The sequence below is a fragment of the Ranitomeya variabilis genome, chromosome 8 (genome assembly GCF_051348905.1).
Source record: "Ranitomeya variabilis isolate aRanVar5 chromosome 8, aRanVar5.hap1, whole genome shotgun sequence".
NCBI lineage: Eukaryota > Metazoa > Chordata > Amphibia > Anura > Dendrobatidae > Ranitomeya > Ranitomeya variabilis.
Window position 1 is genome coordinate 86,713,663 of NC_135239.1, and position 17,213 is coordinate 86,730,875.

The following is a 17,213-nucleotide window of genomic DNA, read 5'->3' on the forward strand; positions in this document are numbered from 1 at the left end:
AGGTCCAACAATCAGATAAATGTTTGTCATTTGGTGGTGATTTATTAGCCGATAATCAGCCAGTGTGATTGCACCCTAAGACTCAACCTGCTTTTAATGTTAGTGTCCATTGAGTAGACTGACGTGTGTATCCACCTTTATAACTCGGCTCTCTCCACTCTACCTTTCTGCTTGAAAGTTAATCATTTGTTTGCCTCTATCTACCAGAACTTCTTATCTTCTCTCCTGTCACTTTACAACCTTAGTTCTGTTATCACATTGCAGGTGAAACATGTGACCCGAATCAGCCAATAGAGTGCGATAATCTCACTCATTACATCCCATCTCCAAATGGGACGGATGGTTTACAACAGGTCAGTAATGCTCAGAAGAGTACAGAGTCCAGGCCGAGAAATACCTGTTACTTTCTGCACTAGGAATCAGATTCTGAAAGTCTATAGTAACTTTCGCTGGGATATGCCAGAGTCCATCTGATTCCAAGGCCACCACATTACAGTTTTACAAGCAGTTCATTAAGAAAATCGATGCAGTATTCAAGGACGTGGACAATTTATGTTTGGAGTTGATCATGGCTGGAAGACATGAAAGTGTCATCATACAAGAGCCTATGAAACACGGATATAACGCGCAGGGTAAGTGAGCGCACTTTCTTATGCTGACCCACAGGGGGCAGGAGGAAATCCTAGGTGTTTATGGTACAGCTGAGAGGCAGATGTCACCCAAGGCTTTGGGATCCTACATTAGTAGGACCATACTATTAGTAAATCTTAGTATGGAGTTTTTTAGGAAGGCATTGGGAAATATTTTGCTTTATTTCCACTGAATGCACTTATTGAGTAATGAGAGGGATCTGAAATTGGGGCATAATTACTTATATAACTGGAAAATGCAAGCATGGAGGGAATTGATTCAGCTGCCTATGACTTACAGAACCTGGTGTGCAACAACCAGGGATTACAAGATGTATAACAGAATGGTTACATAGGATTATGGAAGAATAAAGGAGGTCTCAGGGTGAAATCGTCTGGACCAGTGGGAGGAGTTGAGAAAAGCAATAGGAGGAGTATGAAAAATAGGTGATGTCATATGAGGTAATGGGAGAGCTTGAAATTGTTTCAGAATTTCATTCAGATTCAAGACAGATGTTTTCTCAGTTTTCATTCTGTCACTTTCAATGAGGTAACAGAGGCATCAGCGACGTTACTGGAAGTGATCATCTACCCACCCCCATTAAACAGCGGTACTCTCCTAACAGATGGAAATGGGGTGTACCGTAGAGGATGCAGATGACATGTATATATAAAGTTTGCTTCTACTGAGCTTCTATATAGTCCCTGTGCCCAGCGTCATTTACATTCCTAGCATAAAAGATATGTGCATACTTATAAAGCCTTAAATATATATATATTTATACATATATATGTATGCTTTGGAGCTCTGGTACAGACTTGTGCAGGAAAGTAAATGTTTAGAAGTGTTAAGTGTTGCAGTCTGGACTGTGTCACTTTGGGTCACTTTAGCTGTTTCCATTCATTTGCACTGTGTTAATTAAGTAATGACTCCAGACTTGTTTTATACCACTCTGAAATGTCATTTAAGTGTGAATTTGAAAGCAAGGTCACACCTCAGAAATTGCTACCACCATGTGATTAAAGTGATGGCATTGTAGAGCAGACGCAGTCCAGAAGAGGAAGCTTATATGTTAACCCCATATAAATGGCATTTTCTGTTGATTTTCTGGTGAAAGAATGAATGAGCTGCCAGTCCAGCCTGCTGCTTTCTTACAGGGCCACACTGGTTTGTGCAATAGCACCCACTGAGCTCCGTCATTCCATCCAAACTAATTTGAGTTTAGCAAATGCTTTCCAAGAAATCTACCACTTAGATGGTAATGTGACATGTAGTGCATGCCTCCTGTCAGCCCCCTTACTCCTGTAGCTCATGGGCTTTAATGCAGGTGCTACTGCTCCTTCTAGAACAACATAATTAGAAGTTCTTGACAGATCTGACTGTAAAGTTGCCTGTCAGAAGACATCCTCTTCAATTTAAATGTTAACCCTGTGAAAACTCACCAAAAGACCACTAGACCATTTAACTCTATGGGTCCATATAAAATACTGGATGGCAGTCGGATGACATCAGAAGGTGGAAAAGCTTTTTTTTTCTCCACCTTCCCAAAAAATCGGATCACATTCTGATCAAATTCGGACCAAACTCTGATCAGAGTGTGATTAACATAATTGGACCGATTTTCTCGGATGAGAGTAACAGTTGTGTGACTCTAGCCTTAAGAAGATTATCCCTTTTATCCAGACCAGATTTCCTGCCACAGATACTGTGGTGTAGGTAGAGTCCGAAGGGCCCCGATGCAAGATTTGGACCAGGCCCATCCATCCTGGTGTAAAAATATACTGTATATTATTATTATTATTATTATTATTTATTCAGCACCATTAATTCCATGGTGCTGTACATGAGAAGGGGTTACATACAGAGTTCTAGATATCGTTTACAGTAAACAAATTTACAATGACAGAAAGGTACAGAGGGGAGAGGACCCTGTCCTTGCGGACTTACATTCTGCCTGTCCATCCTGGTTAGTGTCCCCATTCTGCTGCTGTTCTTTAATGCATAGAAAAAAATAAACAATTATGCTCACCTTCCATCCACTCCCCCGATGCGCTGCATCCTCTTCTGAAGCCGGCAGCTGACTTTAGCATGCAAGCAATGGGAGCTCATGATGTCACTGCCATGCACCACCAGTCAAGTGCATGCCAACATCAGCTGTTGTCCCCTAATTAACTGGCAGCGTGTATTGCCAAGCACGGATCCAACAGGTATCTGCTCCGCAATACACTTCATCTGAATGTGCGTCCGAGGTCACACATCCAGTTGAAGTTTGCACTAGCATCGATGGGGCCTTCACTTGCATGGGCCCGGTCGTGGTCGCTACCCCTGCGACCACAGTTGTTACGCCCTTACATGCTCGTAATCTTCTAAGAGCAGAAACACTATTTCTTCAAGTCAACTTTTCACTGCAATTTTGAATAGTCATTTCAAAGCGGTTTTGATGATTATTATACTAAACCTCATCTCTAGCTATTCCCACCATTATTGGTGTATAAATAGCTAACTTGTGAAACTTGATAAAATCACTAAATCATAGAAAGGGTAATACAGTGTTCTAGTAATCTCTCTCCAGACTTACTGGCAATGTCCAGGAGAAAGAAAAAAGCATGGAATAGTGGCGGCAAATTTGGAGCGACATTATTTACCGGGCAACTATGATGCTCAGAAGGTTTTCAGTATGAACTTTGCAACTACTAAGATACCAGCCAAAGCTTTGAGACCATTTTTCACCTTTGGTGCCTGGTGGTAATGGATTTACTTCCATTCTTAATTAGAACTTGAAATTCTCTTGGCTATAATGTCTTCTTTATAAGCAATTTTGTACTTTTCTGGCTAAAGGTATCTATGGTGCTTTACTCATGTATTTCATTACTAGAATACTTGTATTTATATATTATGCAAGCTCGTAAGTCCACCTCATATGACAAGGTTCTTGATCTCAGTGCACATAGTAAAGTTCAGAACAGATGTGCAACTTCAAGATTTAGGCCTCATTGCAAAATCTATAATAGCCCCCAGCAACCATTTCTTGCTGTATGTGTTCTTCATATTGGGTAGATGGAGTCTTCTGCCACCCTCAATCTCCAGAACCTGGGTATGATGATCACCTCTTCATTCCCTACTGAAAACCACCTGGTTACAAGGCAACATTTATAATTGGTTCCTTGAACGTTTTGGTCTTTCATTCCTAGACTAAAGCGCCCCATACCCATAAAATTAAAGTCAGCTGCATCTATCCATGCAGGTTCAGCCAACACTTTAATGTGTATGGGATCACCGACTCACTGATTGTCTGGAGAGATATCAATTGGCATGTACAATTTCGGATTGCCAATCACTTTGTTCTCCTAGAGAAAAGCCATGGATAGAAATGTCAGTCAGAAGCTTTTTCAAAAAGAACGCAGGAGTGCTCAGCCAAACAAGCGCTCCTGTGTATGGGAGAGCCAGTTGAGATAGCCGGCAGCCAAGCGATCCGCTGAAATATAGTTTAACTAAGGGTACTGTCACACAGTGCAATTTTGATCACTACGACGGTACGATTCGTGACGTTCTAGCGATATCGTTACGATATCGCAGTGTCTGACACGCAGCAGCGATCAGGGACCCTGCTGAGAATCGTACGTCGTAGCAGATCGTTTGGAACTTTCTTTCGTCGCTTGATCACCCACTGACATCGCTGGATCGTTGTGTGTGACACCGATTCAGCGATGTGTTCGCTTGTAACCAGGGTAAACATCGGGTAACTAAGCGCAGGGCCGCGCTTAGTAACCCGATGTTTACCCTGGTTACCAGCGTAAACGTAAAAAAAACAAACAGTACATACTCACATTCCGGTGTCTGTCCTCCGGCGTCTCAGCTTCTCTGCACTGTGAGCGCCTGCCGGCCGGAAAGCGAGCACAGCGGTGACGCGGTGACGTCACCGCTCTGCTTTCCGGCCGTTGTGCTTACACAGTGGAGAGAAGCAGAACGCCGGGGGACAGACACCGGAATGTAAGTATGTACTGTTGTTTTTTTTACGTTTACGCTGGTAACCAGGGTAAACATCGGGTTACTAAGCGCGGCCCTGCGCTTAGTAACCCGATGTTTACCCTGGTTACCCGGGGACTTCGGCATCGCTCCAGCGCCGTGATTGCAAAGTGTGACCGCAGTCTACGACGCTGGAGCGATAATCATACGACGCTGCGACGTCACGGATCGTGCCGTCGTAGTGATCAAAATTGCACTGTGTGACAGTACCCTAAGAGCTGTCTAATGTGTATTGGGACCTAAGGGGACCATGCACAATAGATAGCTGTCGGCTGAACAATGGTCAATCCAATCATTGGCCAGCAGCTATCTTTCCCAACTCCCACATAAACAGGAGACAGCTTATCTTGCAGAGAACTGTTGTGAATTTGGATTCTGGGCTCCCCCGGTGGCTACTGGTGGAATTGAACTTGTGACATCATCTTCCCTGTTCACCTGTTCTGATTAGATCTGGGTGTCGCTATATTACCTGGCTTCTCTGTTAGATGCTTGCCGGTCAACAATGTTATCAGAAGCCTCTCTGTGCTTGTTCCTGCTCCCAGACATCTACTAGATAAGTTGGACATTCGTCCATGTTTTGTTTTTGTATTTTGGTTCCAGTTCACAGCTGCAGTTTCGTTACTGTGTCTGGAAAGCTCTTGTTGATCAGGAATTGCCACTCTGGTATTATGAGTTAATGCCAGAGTCCTAAAGTAATTTCTGGATGTGTTTTGTTAGGGTTTTCTACTGACCATGAAAGTATGCTTTCTGTCTTCTGCTATCTAGAAAGCGGACCTCAAATTTGCTAAAACTATTTTCCTGCTGCGTTTGTTGTTTCATCTCATATCACCGCCAATATATGTGGGGGGCTTGTCATGATCTCTGCAGGCAGAGATCATAGCAAGCCTATAGAGGGACAAGCTCTCGGAAGATGGAACTATACTGACCATGAACTAAGCCTGCCGCGCAACTAGAAATAGCCAGGTAGCATTTCCTATTTATCGCTAGATGCCCAGCTCTGGCCTAAGACCTAAATAGCTAGCAGAGGGAAATATAAGACCTGGCTCACCTCTAGAGAAATATTCCAAAGAAGACAGTAGCCCCCCACATATAATGACGGTGAGTTCAGATGAAACAACAAACGCAGCAGGAAAATAGTCTTAGCAAATTTGAGGTCCGCTTACTAGATAGCAGAAGACAGATAGTATACTTTCATGGTCAGCAGAAAAACACTAACAAAACACCATCCAGAGATTACCTTAAACTCTGGCATTAACTCATAACGCCAGAGTAGCAATCCCTGATCAACGAGAGCTTTCCAGACACAGTAACAAAACTTCAGTTGTGAACTGGAACAAATAGGCAAAACAAAACATGGACAAAAGTCCAACTTATCTAGTAGTAGTCTAGAAGCAGGAACAAGCACTGAGAGGCATCAGATAACATTGTTGACCGGCAAGAAACCACCAGAGAAATGAGCTTAAATAGCGACACCCACTACTGATGGAATCAGGTGAAACAGGAAAGAGGATGACAAGTCCAATTCCACAAGCGGCCACCGGGGGAGCCCAGAATCCAAATTCACAACAGTACCCCCCCCTCAAGGAGGGGGCACCGAACCCTCACCAGATCCACCAGGGCGACCAGGATGAGCCCTATGGAAGGCACGAACAAGATCAGAAGCATGAACATCAGATGCATTGACCCAAGAATTATCCTCCTGGCCGTAACCCTTCCAGTTGACCAGATACTGGAGTTTCCGTCTGGAAACACGAGAGTCCAAAATTTTCTCCACAACGTACTCCAACTCACCCTCAACCAACACCGGAGCAGGAGGCTCAACTGAAGGTACAACAGGTACCTCATACCTGCGCAATAACGACCGATGAAAAACGTTATGAATGGAAAAGGACGCAGGGAGGTCCAAACGGAAAGAAACAGGATTAAGAATCTCCAATATTCTATAAGGGCCGATGAACCGAGGTTTAAACTTAGGAGAAGAGACCCTCATAGGGACAAAACGAGAAGACAACCACACTAAATCTCCAACACAAAGCCGAGAACCAACACGACGATGACGGTTGGCAAAACGCTGAGTCTTCTCCTGGGACAACTTCAAATTGTCCATAACCTGCCCCCAAATGTGATGCAATCTCTCTACCACCGCATCCACTCCAGGACAATCCGAGGATTCCACCTGACCGGAGGAAAATCGAGGGTGAAACCCCGAATTACAGAAAAACGGGGACACCAAGGTGGAAGAACTGGCCCGATTATTGAGGGCGAACTCTGCCAATGGCAAAAAAGCAACCCAATCATCCTGGTCAGCAGAGACAAAACACCTCAGATATGTCTCAAGGGTCTGATTAGTCCGCTCGGTCTGGCCATTAGTCTGAGGGTGAAAAGCAGACGAAAAAGACAAATCTATGCCCATCCTAGCACAGAATGCCCGCCAAAATCTAGACACAAATTGGGTACCTCTGTCAGAAACAATATTCTCAGGAATACCGTGCAATCGGACAACATTCTGAAAAAACAGAGGAACCAACTCAGAAGAAGAAGGCAACTTGGGCAGAGGAACCAAATGGACCATTTTAGAGAAACGGTCACAGACCACCCAGATGACAGACATCTTCTGGGAAACAGGCAGATCTGAAATAAAATCCATCGAGATGTGTGTCCAAGGCCTCTTAGGAACAGGCAAGGGCAACAGCAGTCCGCTAGCCCGAGAACTACAAGACTTGGCCCGAGCACAAACGTCACATGACTGCACAAAGACTCGCACATCTCGTGACAGAGAAGGCCACCAGAAGGATCTTGCCACCAAATCCCTGGTACCAAAAATTCCGGGATGACCTGCCAATGCAGAAGAATGTACCTCAGAGATGACTCTGCTGGTCCAATCATCCGGAACAAACAGTCTATCAGGCGGACAACGATCCGGTCTATCCGCCTGAAACTCTTGCAAGGACCGCCGCAGATCAGGAGAAACGGCCGACAAAATTACTCCCTCCCTAAGGATACCTGTGGGTTCAGAATTACCAGGAGAGTCCGGGTCAAAACTCCTAGAAAGGGCATCTGCCTTAACATTCTTAGAACCCGGTAGGTATGACACCACAAAATTAAAGCGAGAAAAAAATAAAGACCAGCGCGCCTGTCTAGGATTCAGGCGTCTGGCAGTCTCAAGATAAATCAAATTTTTGTGGTCAGTCAATACCACCACCTGATGTCTAGCCCCCTCGAGCCAATGGCGCCACTCCTCAAACGCCCACTTCATGGCCAAAAGCTCCCGATTCCCAACATCATAATTCCGCTCTGCGGGCGAAAATTTGCGAGAAAAGAAGGCACAAGGCCTAATGACGGAGCAGTCGGAACCTTTCTGCGACAACACTGCCCCAGCTCCGATCTCCGAAGCGTCAACCTCAACCTGAAAAGGCAGATTCACATCAGGCTGACGCAACACAGGGGCAGAGGCAAAACGGCGCTTAAGCTCCTGAAAGGCCTCTACAGCATGAGGGGACCAATTAGCAACATCAGCGCCTTGTCTGGTCAAATCAGTCAGTGGTTTAACGACATCCGAAAAACCAGCAATAAATCGGCGGTAAAAGTTGGCAAAGCCCAAAAATCTCTGAAGACCCTTAAGAGAGGAGGGCTGAGTCCAGTCACAAATAGCTTGCACCTTGACGGGATCCATCTCAATGGAAGAGGGAGAAAAAATATACCCCAAAAAGGAAATTTTCTGGACCCCAAAAACGCACTTAGACCCCTTCACACATAAAGAATTAGACCGCAGAACCTGAAAAACTCTCCTGACCTGCTGGACATGAGAGTCCCAGTCATCAGAAAAAATCAGAATATCATCCAGATATATTATCATAAATCTATCCAGAAAATCGCGGAAAATATCATGCATAAAAGACTGGAAAACTGAAGGGGCATTAGAAAGACCAAAAGGCATGACCAAATACTCAAAGTGGCCCTCGGGCGTATTAAATGCGGTCTTCCACTCATCCCCCTGCCTGATCCGCACCAAATTATACGCCCCACGAAGATCAATTTTAGAGAACCACTTAGCACCCTCTATACGAGCAAACAAATCAGTAAGCAATGGCAATGGGTATTGATACTTAACAGTGATCTTATTCAGAAGCCGATAATCAATACATGGTCTCAAAGAGCCGTCTTTTTTTGAGACAAAGAAAAACCCAGCTCCCAAGGGAGAAGAAGATGGACGAATATGTCCCTTTTCCAAAGACTCCTTTATATATTCCCGCATAGCAGCATGTTCCGGCACAGACAAATTAAACAAACGACCCTTTGGATATTTACAACCCGGTATCAAATCTATGGCACAATCGCACTCACGGTGCGGAGGTAACGACCCAAGCTTGGGTTCGTCAAAGACGTCTTGATAATCAGAGAGGAACTCAGGGACTTCAGAGGGAATGGACGACGAAATAGAAACCAAAGGTACGTCCCCATGAATACCCTTACATCCCCAGCTCAACACAGACATTGCTCTCCAGTCCAAGACTGGGTTGTGAGACTGCAACCATGGCAATCCCAGTACCAAATCGTCATGTAAATTATACAGCACCAGGAAACGAATAATCTCCTGGTGATCCGGATTGATACGCATGGTTACTTGTGTCCAGTATTGTGGTTTATTATTAGCCAATGGGGTGGAGTCAATCCCCTTCAGAGGAATAAGAGTCTCCAAAGGCTCTAAATCAAAACCACAACGATTGGCAAAGGACCAATCCATAAGACTCAGAGCGGCGCCAGAGTCAACATAGGCGTCCGTGGCAATGGATGACAAAGAGCAAATCAGGGTTACAGACAAAATAAACTTAGACTGAATGGTGCTAATGGAAACAGACTTATCAAGCTTCTTTGTACGCCTAGAGCATGCTGATATAACATGAGTAGAATCCCCACAATAGAAACACAATCCATTCTTCCGTCTAAAATTCTGTCGCTCGCTCCTGGACAGAATTCTATCACACTGCATACTTTCTGGCGTCTTTTCCATAGACACCGCCAGATGGTGCACCGGTTTGCGCTCCCGCAGACGCCTATCAATCTGAATAGCCATTGTCATGGACTCATTCAGACCTGCAGGCAAAGGGAACCCCACCATAACATCCTTAACGGCATCAGAGAGACCTTCTCTGAAAGTTGCCGCCAAGGCGCACTCATTCCACTGAGTAAGCACAGACCATTTACGGAATTTTTGGCAGAAAACTTCAGCTTCGTCTTGCCCCTGAGATAGTGCCATCAAAGTTTTTTCTGCCTGAAGTTCCAAATGAGGTTCCTCATAAAGCAAGCCCAAGGCCAGAAAAAACGCATCCACATCGCGTAACGCAGGATCCCCTGCTGGCAATGAGAAGGCCCAATCTTGAGGGTCACCCCTGAGCAAGGAAATCACAATCCTAACCTGCTGAGCAGGGTCTCCAGCTGAACGAGACTTCAGGGACAAATAAAGCTTACAATTATTTCGGAAATTCTGGAAGCTAGCTCTATTCCCTGTGAAGAACTCCGGCAAAGGAATTCTCGGCTCAGATACCGGAGCATGTACCACAAAATCTTGTAAATTTTGTACTTTCGTGATGAGATTATTCAAACCCGCAGTTACACTCTGGAGATCCATTATTGTCAGGTGCACACAGAGCATAAAGAGATTAGGAGGAGAGAGAGAGAAAAGACTGCAGCAAGGCAGACTGGAGGAAAAAAAAAAAAAAAAAAATTTCAGCAGACTTCTTATAACTCTCCTTTCTCAACCTGGGTCTTTAACACTTTATTGGCCGGTCAAACTGTCATGATCTCTGCAGGCAGAGATCATAGCAAGCCTATAGAGGGACAAGCTCTCGGAAGATGGAACTATACTGACCATGAACTAAGCCTGCCGCGCAACTAGAAATAGCCAGGTAGCATTTCCTATTTATCGCTAGATGCCCAGCTCTGGCCTAAGACCTAAATAGCTAGCAGAGGGAAATATAAGACCTGGCTCACCTCTAGAGAAATATTCCAAAGAAGACAGTAGCCCCCCACATATAATGACGGTGAGTTCAGATGAAACAACAAACGCAGCAGGAAAATAGTCTTAGCAAATTTGAGGTCCGCTTACTAGATAGCAGAAGACAGATAGTATACTTTCATGGTCAGCAGAAAAACACTAACAAAACACCATCCAGAGATTACCTTAAACTCTGGCATTAACTCATAACGCCAGAGTAGCAATCCCTGATCAACGAGAGCTTTCCAGACACAGTAACAAAACTTCAGCTGTGAACTGGAACAAATAGGCAAAACAAAACATGGACAAAAGTCCAACTTATCTAGTAGTAGTCTAGAAGCAGGAACAAGCACTGAGAGGCATCAGATAACATTGTTGACCGGCAAGAAACCACCAGAGAAATGAGCTTAAATAGCGACACCCACTACTGATGGAATCAGGTGAAACAGGAAAGAGGATGACAAGTCCAATTCCACAAGCGGCCACCGGGGGAGCCCAGAATCCAAATTCACAACAGGGGCTTCTGTCTCCTTTTTGGGCATTTCTCTAGAGGTGAGTCAGGTCTTATATTTCCCTCTGCTAGCATTATTTAGTTCTCCGGCCGGCGCTGGGCATATAGGGATAAAAAGTAGGACATGCTACCTGGCTACTTCTAGATGATGCGGTAGGTTTAGTTCATGGTCAGTACAGTTACATCTTCCAAGAGCTTGTTCCTATTGAGGCTTATGCTAGTTCTCTGGCCATGGAGATCATGACAGTTTGACCGGCCCACTAAAGGGTTAAAATCCTTGGCTGAGAAAGGAGAGAAATAAGAAGTCTGCTGAAAATTTTTTTTTTTTTTTTTTTTTCTCTAGTAGTTAGTGTGCTCTTAATTGGATCACTTGCCAGTCTGTCTATGCTGCAGTCTTTCTTTTTTTTCTCTCTCCTTCTAATCTTTGAATGGCTCTATGTTCACTTGTCTATAATGGATCTACAGAGTGTAACTGCAGGTTTGAATAATCTCGCCACGAAAGTACAAAGTTTGCAAGATTTTGTTGTTCATGCTCCGGTATCAGAGCCGAGAATTCCTTTGCCGGAATTCTTCTCAGGGAATAGATCTAGCTTTCAGAATTTTAGAAATAATTGTAAGTTATTTTTGTCCCTGAAATCTCGTTCTGCTGGAGACCCTGCACAGCAGGTTGGGATTGTGATTTCCTTGCTCCGCGGCGACCCTCAAGATTGGGCTTTTGCATTGGCACCAGGGGATCCTGCGTTGCGCAATGTGGATGCGTTTTTTCTGGCCTTGGGCTTGCTTTATGAGGAACCTCATTTGGAACTTCAGGCAGAAAAAACTTTGATGTCCCTATCGCAGGGGCAAGATGAAGCTGAAATTTACTGCCAAAAATTCCGTAAATGGTCTGTGCTTACTCAGTGGAATGAGTGTGCCTTGGCGGCTACTTTCAGAGAGGGTCTCTCTGATGCCATTAAGGATGTTATGGTGGGGTTCCCTGTGCCTGCAAGTCTGAATGAGTCCATGACAATGGCCATTCAGATCGATAGGCGTCTGCGGGAGCGCAAACCAGTGCACCATCTGGCGGTGTCCACTGAGAAGACGCCAGAAAACATGCAGTGTGATAGAATTCTGTCCAGAAGCGAGCGGCAGAATTTTAGACGGAAAAATGGGTTGTGTTTCTATTGTGGGGATTCTACTCATGTTATATCAGCATGCTCTAAGCGTACTAAAAAGCTTGATAAATCCGTTCCCATAGGCACTTTACAGTCTAAATTTATTTTGTCTGTGACCCTGATTTGCTCTTTGTCATCTATTACTACGGACGCCTATATCGACTCTGGCGCCGCTTTGAGTCTTATGGATTGGTCCTTTGCCAATCGTTGTGGGTATGATTTAGAGCCTTTGGAGACTCTTATTCCTCTGAAGGGGATTGACTCCACCCCATTGGCTAATAATAAACCACAATACTGGACACAAGTGACTATGTGTATTAATCCGGATCACCAGGAGACTATTCGTTTTCTGGTGCTGTATAATCTACATGATGATTTGGTGCTGGGATTGCCATGGCTGCAGTCTCACAACCCAGTCCTTGACTGGAGAGCTATGTCTGTGTTGAGCTGGGGATGTAAGGGGACTCATGGGGACGTACCTTTGGTGTCCATTTCATCATCTATTCCCTCTGAAATCCCTGAGTTCCTGTCTGATTATCGTGACGTCTTTGAAGAACCCAAGCTTGGTTCATTACCTCCGCACCGGGAGTGCGATTGTGCTATAGATTTAATTCCGGGTAGTAAATACCCAAAGGGTCGTTTATTTAATCTGTCTGTGCCTGAACATACTGCTATGCGAGAATATATAAAGGAGTCCTTGGAAAAGGGACATATTCGTCCATCGTCATCTCCCTTAGGAGCCGGTTTTTTCTTTGTGTCAAAAAAAGACGGCTCTTTGAGACCATGTATTGATTATCGGCTTTTGAATAAAATCACGGTTAAATATCAATATCCATTGCCGTTGCTGACTGATTTGTTTGCTCGCATAAAGGGGGCCAAGTGGTTCTCTAAGATTGATCTCCGTGGGGCGTATAATTTGGTGCGGATCAGGCAGGGGGATGAGTGGAAAACCGCATTTAATACGCCCGAGGGTCACTTTGAGTATTTGGTGATGCCTTTTGGTCTTTCTAATGCCCCTTCAGTCTTCCAGTCCTTTATGCATGATATTTTCCGCGATTTTTTGGATAAATTTATGATAGTGTATCTGGATGATATTCTGATTTTTTCGGATGATTGGGACTCTCATGTCCGGCAAGTTAAGAGGGTTTTTCAGGTTTTGCGGTCTAATTCTCTGTGTGTCAAGGGTTCTAAGTGCGTTTTTGGGGTTCAGAGAATTTCCTTTTTGGGATATATTTTTTCTCCCTCTTCCATTGAGATGGATCCTATCAAGGTTCAAGCTATTTGTGATTGGACGCAGCCCTCTTCTCTTAAAAGTCTTCAGAAATTTTTGGGCTTTGCCAACCGTCACCGTCGTGTTGGTCCTCGGCTTTGTGTTGGAGATTTGGTGTGGTTGTCTTCTCGTTTTGTCCCTATGAGGGTCTCATCTCCTAAGTTTAAGCCTCGGTTCATCGGTCCGTATAAAATATTGGAGATTCTTAACCCTGTTTCCTTCCGTTTGGACCTCCCTGCATCCTTTTCTATTCATAACGTTTTTCATCGGTCGTTATTGCGCAGGTATGAGGCACCGGTTGTGCCTTCCGTTGAGCCTCCTGCTCCGGTGTTGGTTGAGGGTGAGTTGGAGTACGTTGTGGAAAAAATCCTAGACTCCCGTGTTTCCAGACGGAGACTCCAGTATCTGGTCAAGTGGAAGGGATACGGCCAGGAGGATAATTCTTGGGTCACTGCATCTGATGTTCATGCCTCTGATCTGGTTCGTGCCTTTCATAGGGCCCATCCTGATCGCCCTGGTGGTTCTGGTGAGGGTTCGGTGCCCCCTCCTTGAGGGGGGGGTACTGTTGTGAATTTGGATTCTGGGCTCCCCCGGTGGCTACTGGTGGAATTGAACTTGTGACATCATCTTCCCTGTTCACCTGTTCTGATTAGATCTGGGTGTCGCTATATTACCTGGCTTCTCTGTTAGATGCTTGCCGGTCAACAATGTTATCAGAAGCCTCTCTGTGCTTGTTCCTGCTCCCAGACATCTACTAGATAAGTTGGACATTCGTCCATGTTTTGTTTTTGTATTTTGGTTCCAGTTCACAGCTGCAGTTTCGTTACTGTGTCTGGAAAGCTCTTGTTGATCAGGAATTGCCACTCTGGTATTATGAGTTAATGCCAGAGTCCTAAAGTAATTTCTGGATGTGTTTTGTTAGGGTTTTCTACTGACCATGAAAGTATGCTTTCTGTCTTCTGCTATCTAGAAAGCGGACCTCAAATTTGCTAAAACTATTTTCCTGCTGCGTTTGTTGTTTCATCTCATATCACCGCCAATATATGTGGGGGGCTTCTGTCTCCTTTTTGGGCATTTCTCTAGAGGTGAGTCAGGTCTTATATTTCCCTCTGCTAGCATTATTTAGTTCTCCGGCCGGCGCTGGGCATATAGGGATAAAAAGTAGGACATGCTACCTGGCTACTTCTAGATGATGCGGTAGGTTTAGTTCATGGTCAGTACAGTTACATCTTCCAAGAGCTTGTTCCTATTGAGGCTTATGCTAGTTCTCTGGCCATGGAGATCATGACAGAGAACAAAACAATCGACAGCCCGAAATTGTTCATGTTGGATGCTTATCATCAGGGGAGTACCAGGAGGTCCCCATACATTGTCAGACTAAAGCTGGAGTCACACTAAACGACTTACCAACGATCACGACCAGCGATACGACCTGGCCGTGATCGTTGGTAAGTCGTTGTGTGGTCGCTGGGGAGCTGTCACACAGACAGCTCTCTCCAGCGACCAACGATCAGGGGAATGACTTCGGCATTGTTGAAACTGTCTTCAACGATGCCGAAGTCCCCCTGCAGCACCCGGGTAACGAGGGTAAACATCGGGTTACTAAGTGCAGGGCCGCGCTTAGCAACCCCATATTTACCCTGGTTACCATTGTAAAAGTAAAAAAAAAAAAACTACATACTCACATTCTGATGTCTGTCACGTCCCCCGCCGGCGTCCACAGGGTTAAAACTGCTTTCGGCAAGAGCGCTGCTAATGCACGCGCTGCTGTCGAGAGCTTCCCTGCACTGAATGTGTCAGCGCCGGCAGTAACAGCGGTGACGTCACCGCTGTGCTCTGCTTTACGGCCGGCGCTGACACATTCAGTGCAGGGAAGCTCTCGGCAGCAGCGTGTGCATTAGCAGCGCTCCTGCCGAAAGCAGTTTTAACCCTGTGGATGCCGGGGGACGTGACAGACATCAGAATGTGAGTATGTACTGTTTTTTTTAAACTTTTACAATGGTAACCAGGGTAAATATCGGGTTACTAAGAGCGGCCCTGCGCTTAGTAACCTGATATTTACCCTGGTTACAAGTGAACACATCGCTGGATCGGCGTCACACACGCCGATCCAGCCATGACAGCGGGTGATCAGTGACCAAAAAATGGTCCTGATCATTCCCCAACGACCAACGATCTCCCAGCAGGGGCCTGATCGTTGGTCGCTGTCACACATAACGAGATCATTAGCGGGATCGTTGCTACGTCACCAAAAGCGTGTTGCAACGATATCGTTAACAATATCGTTATGTGTGACTCAGCCTTAACTTGCCGATATCATCAGGTTCACCCACCATTAGTCAAATATGTATGGTGTCTTTAATGTCTTCATGAAAATAGTGAATAAAGTCTTGTGTGTCTGTATTCTCATAATATCCAGCCTGTTTCCATACAATACCAGGTCTCATCATCTGCAACGTATCTCCAAATGCACAATCAGTCATTTCTAATACAAACTTGTGTCTTGAATATTCATCCTATAAACAATTTCCCTTTTCTACCTTCACGACATGTGTATGCATTTTATAGGGTGCTCGTATATGGTTCTAAGTTGTAGTTTGTAAATCCAGTCATTCCACCTCTGCTTTACTCGTATTTTCAGTCTCTGTCCCTGTGCACTCATGTACTAGCTCACTAGATGCTCCAAAATTGCTGACCACTTGAGAAATGTGACATCTGGAACGACACTGTAATTTTCCATATCTGATAGAAAAAAGAAGTATGGAAATTATAAGCATTCTCTAGATTAATTGTTTTGGTTTTTTAACTAATTAGTTATACATTAATTCTATATTTATTAAAGTAATTAATTAAAACACAAATTAATTAATTCTGAGATTTTCTGTACAAATTTTAGAAAAATGAGAGCTCAATATCTGTTACCAAAGGTTCAGACAGGATTAAAAATCTATGGTTATTTCGGCACATCGGCACATCTGTCCATAGATGGTGTCTGGTATCTAAAATTAGTCACAAAGCAACTTTATAAATCTCTTACTGTTTTGTGTCTATAGCTCCTATGCAGACCACTGTGTTTCCATATAACAGACTACAAGTTATCTATATCAACTGACCCTACAAATATACTTCTTTCTCTCTGTCCCCTATTTTTTTTTTAGTAACAAAGTCAAATAGATTATTTTATATGGAGTTGTTCCCCTAGGTTTAGTGTTTGTGCTTGAAAAAGCTCAAATCATTCAACCTAAACATCTTCACAGGGGTCAATTAATCGTAATTAAGCCAAAAAAAGTGTTCTTTGGTCTCCATGTGGCAGGAATATGTCACTATAGTGTGAAAAAAGAAGTATGCAATAGCATAGCAGACTACACTATTTTCAGATATGGGATGCTGAAAAAAACATATTTAAACCGGTGCTATATTAGCTTATAGGTGGCATTCGTTTATGGCATAAGTTATGAGTATCCATTCAATGGATACATTATGATCTTTCAATAGCTTTTAATGATGTATCTGTAAAACAGATGTCATTTTAGCCTATAGGGAACTGTGTCTGCAACAGATCTATCAGCTATAATGGAATCCTTTAAATGGATATATCATGAAAAAGATCACAATGTCTCCATTGTA

General features: G+C 44.3%; 1 protein-coding gene across 1 annotated transcript in view; it reads left to right on the top strand.

The window, feature by feature from the left end:
• The first annotated feature begins 366 nt into the window (after positions 1-366).
• The window catches only part of NR5A2 (nuclear receptor subfamily 5 group A member 2), a 236,120-nt gene continuing 219,273 nt past the window's right edge, over positions 367-17,213 (top strand). The window contains exon 1 of the mRNA XM_077276230.1: positions 367-632. Coding sequence (XP_077132345.1) covers positions 569-632 — 64 coding nt within the window. The 5' untranslated portion in view covers positions 367-568. The remainder of the gene's footprint in view (positions 633-17,213) is intronic.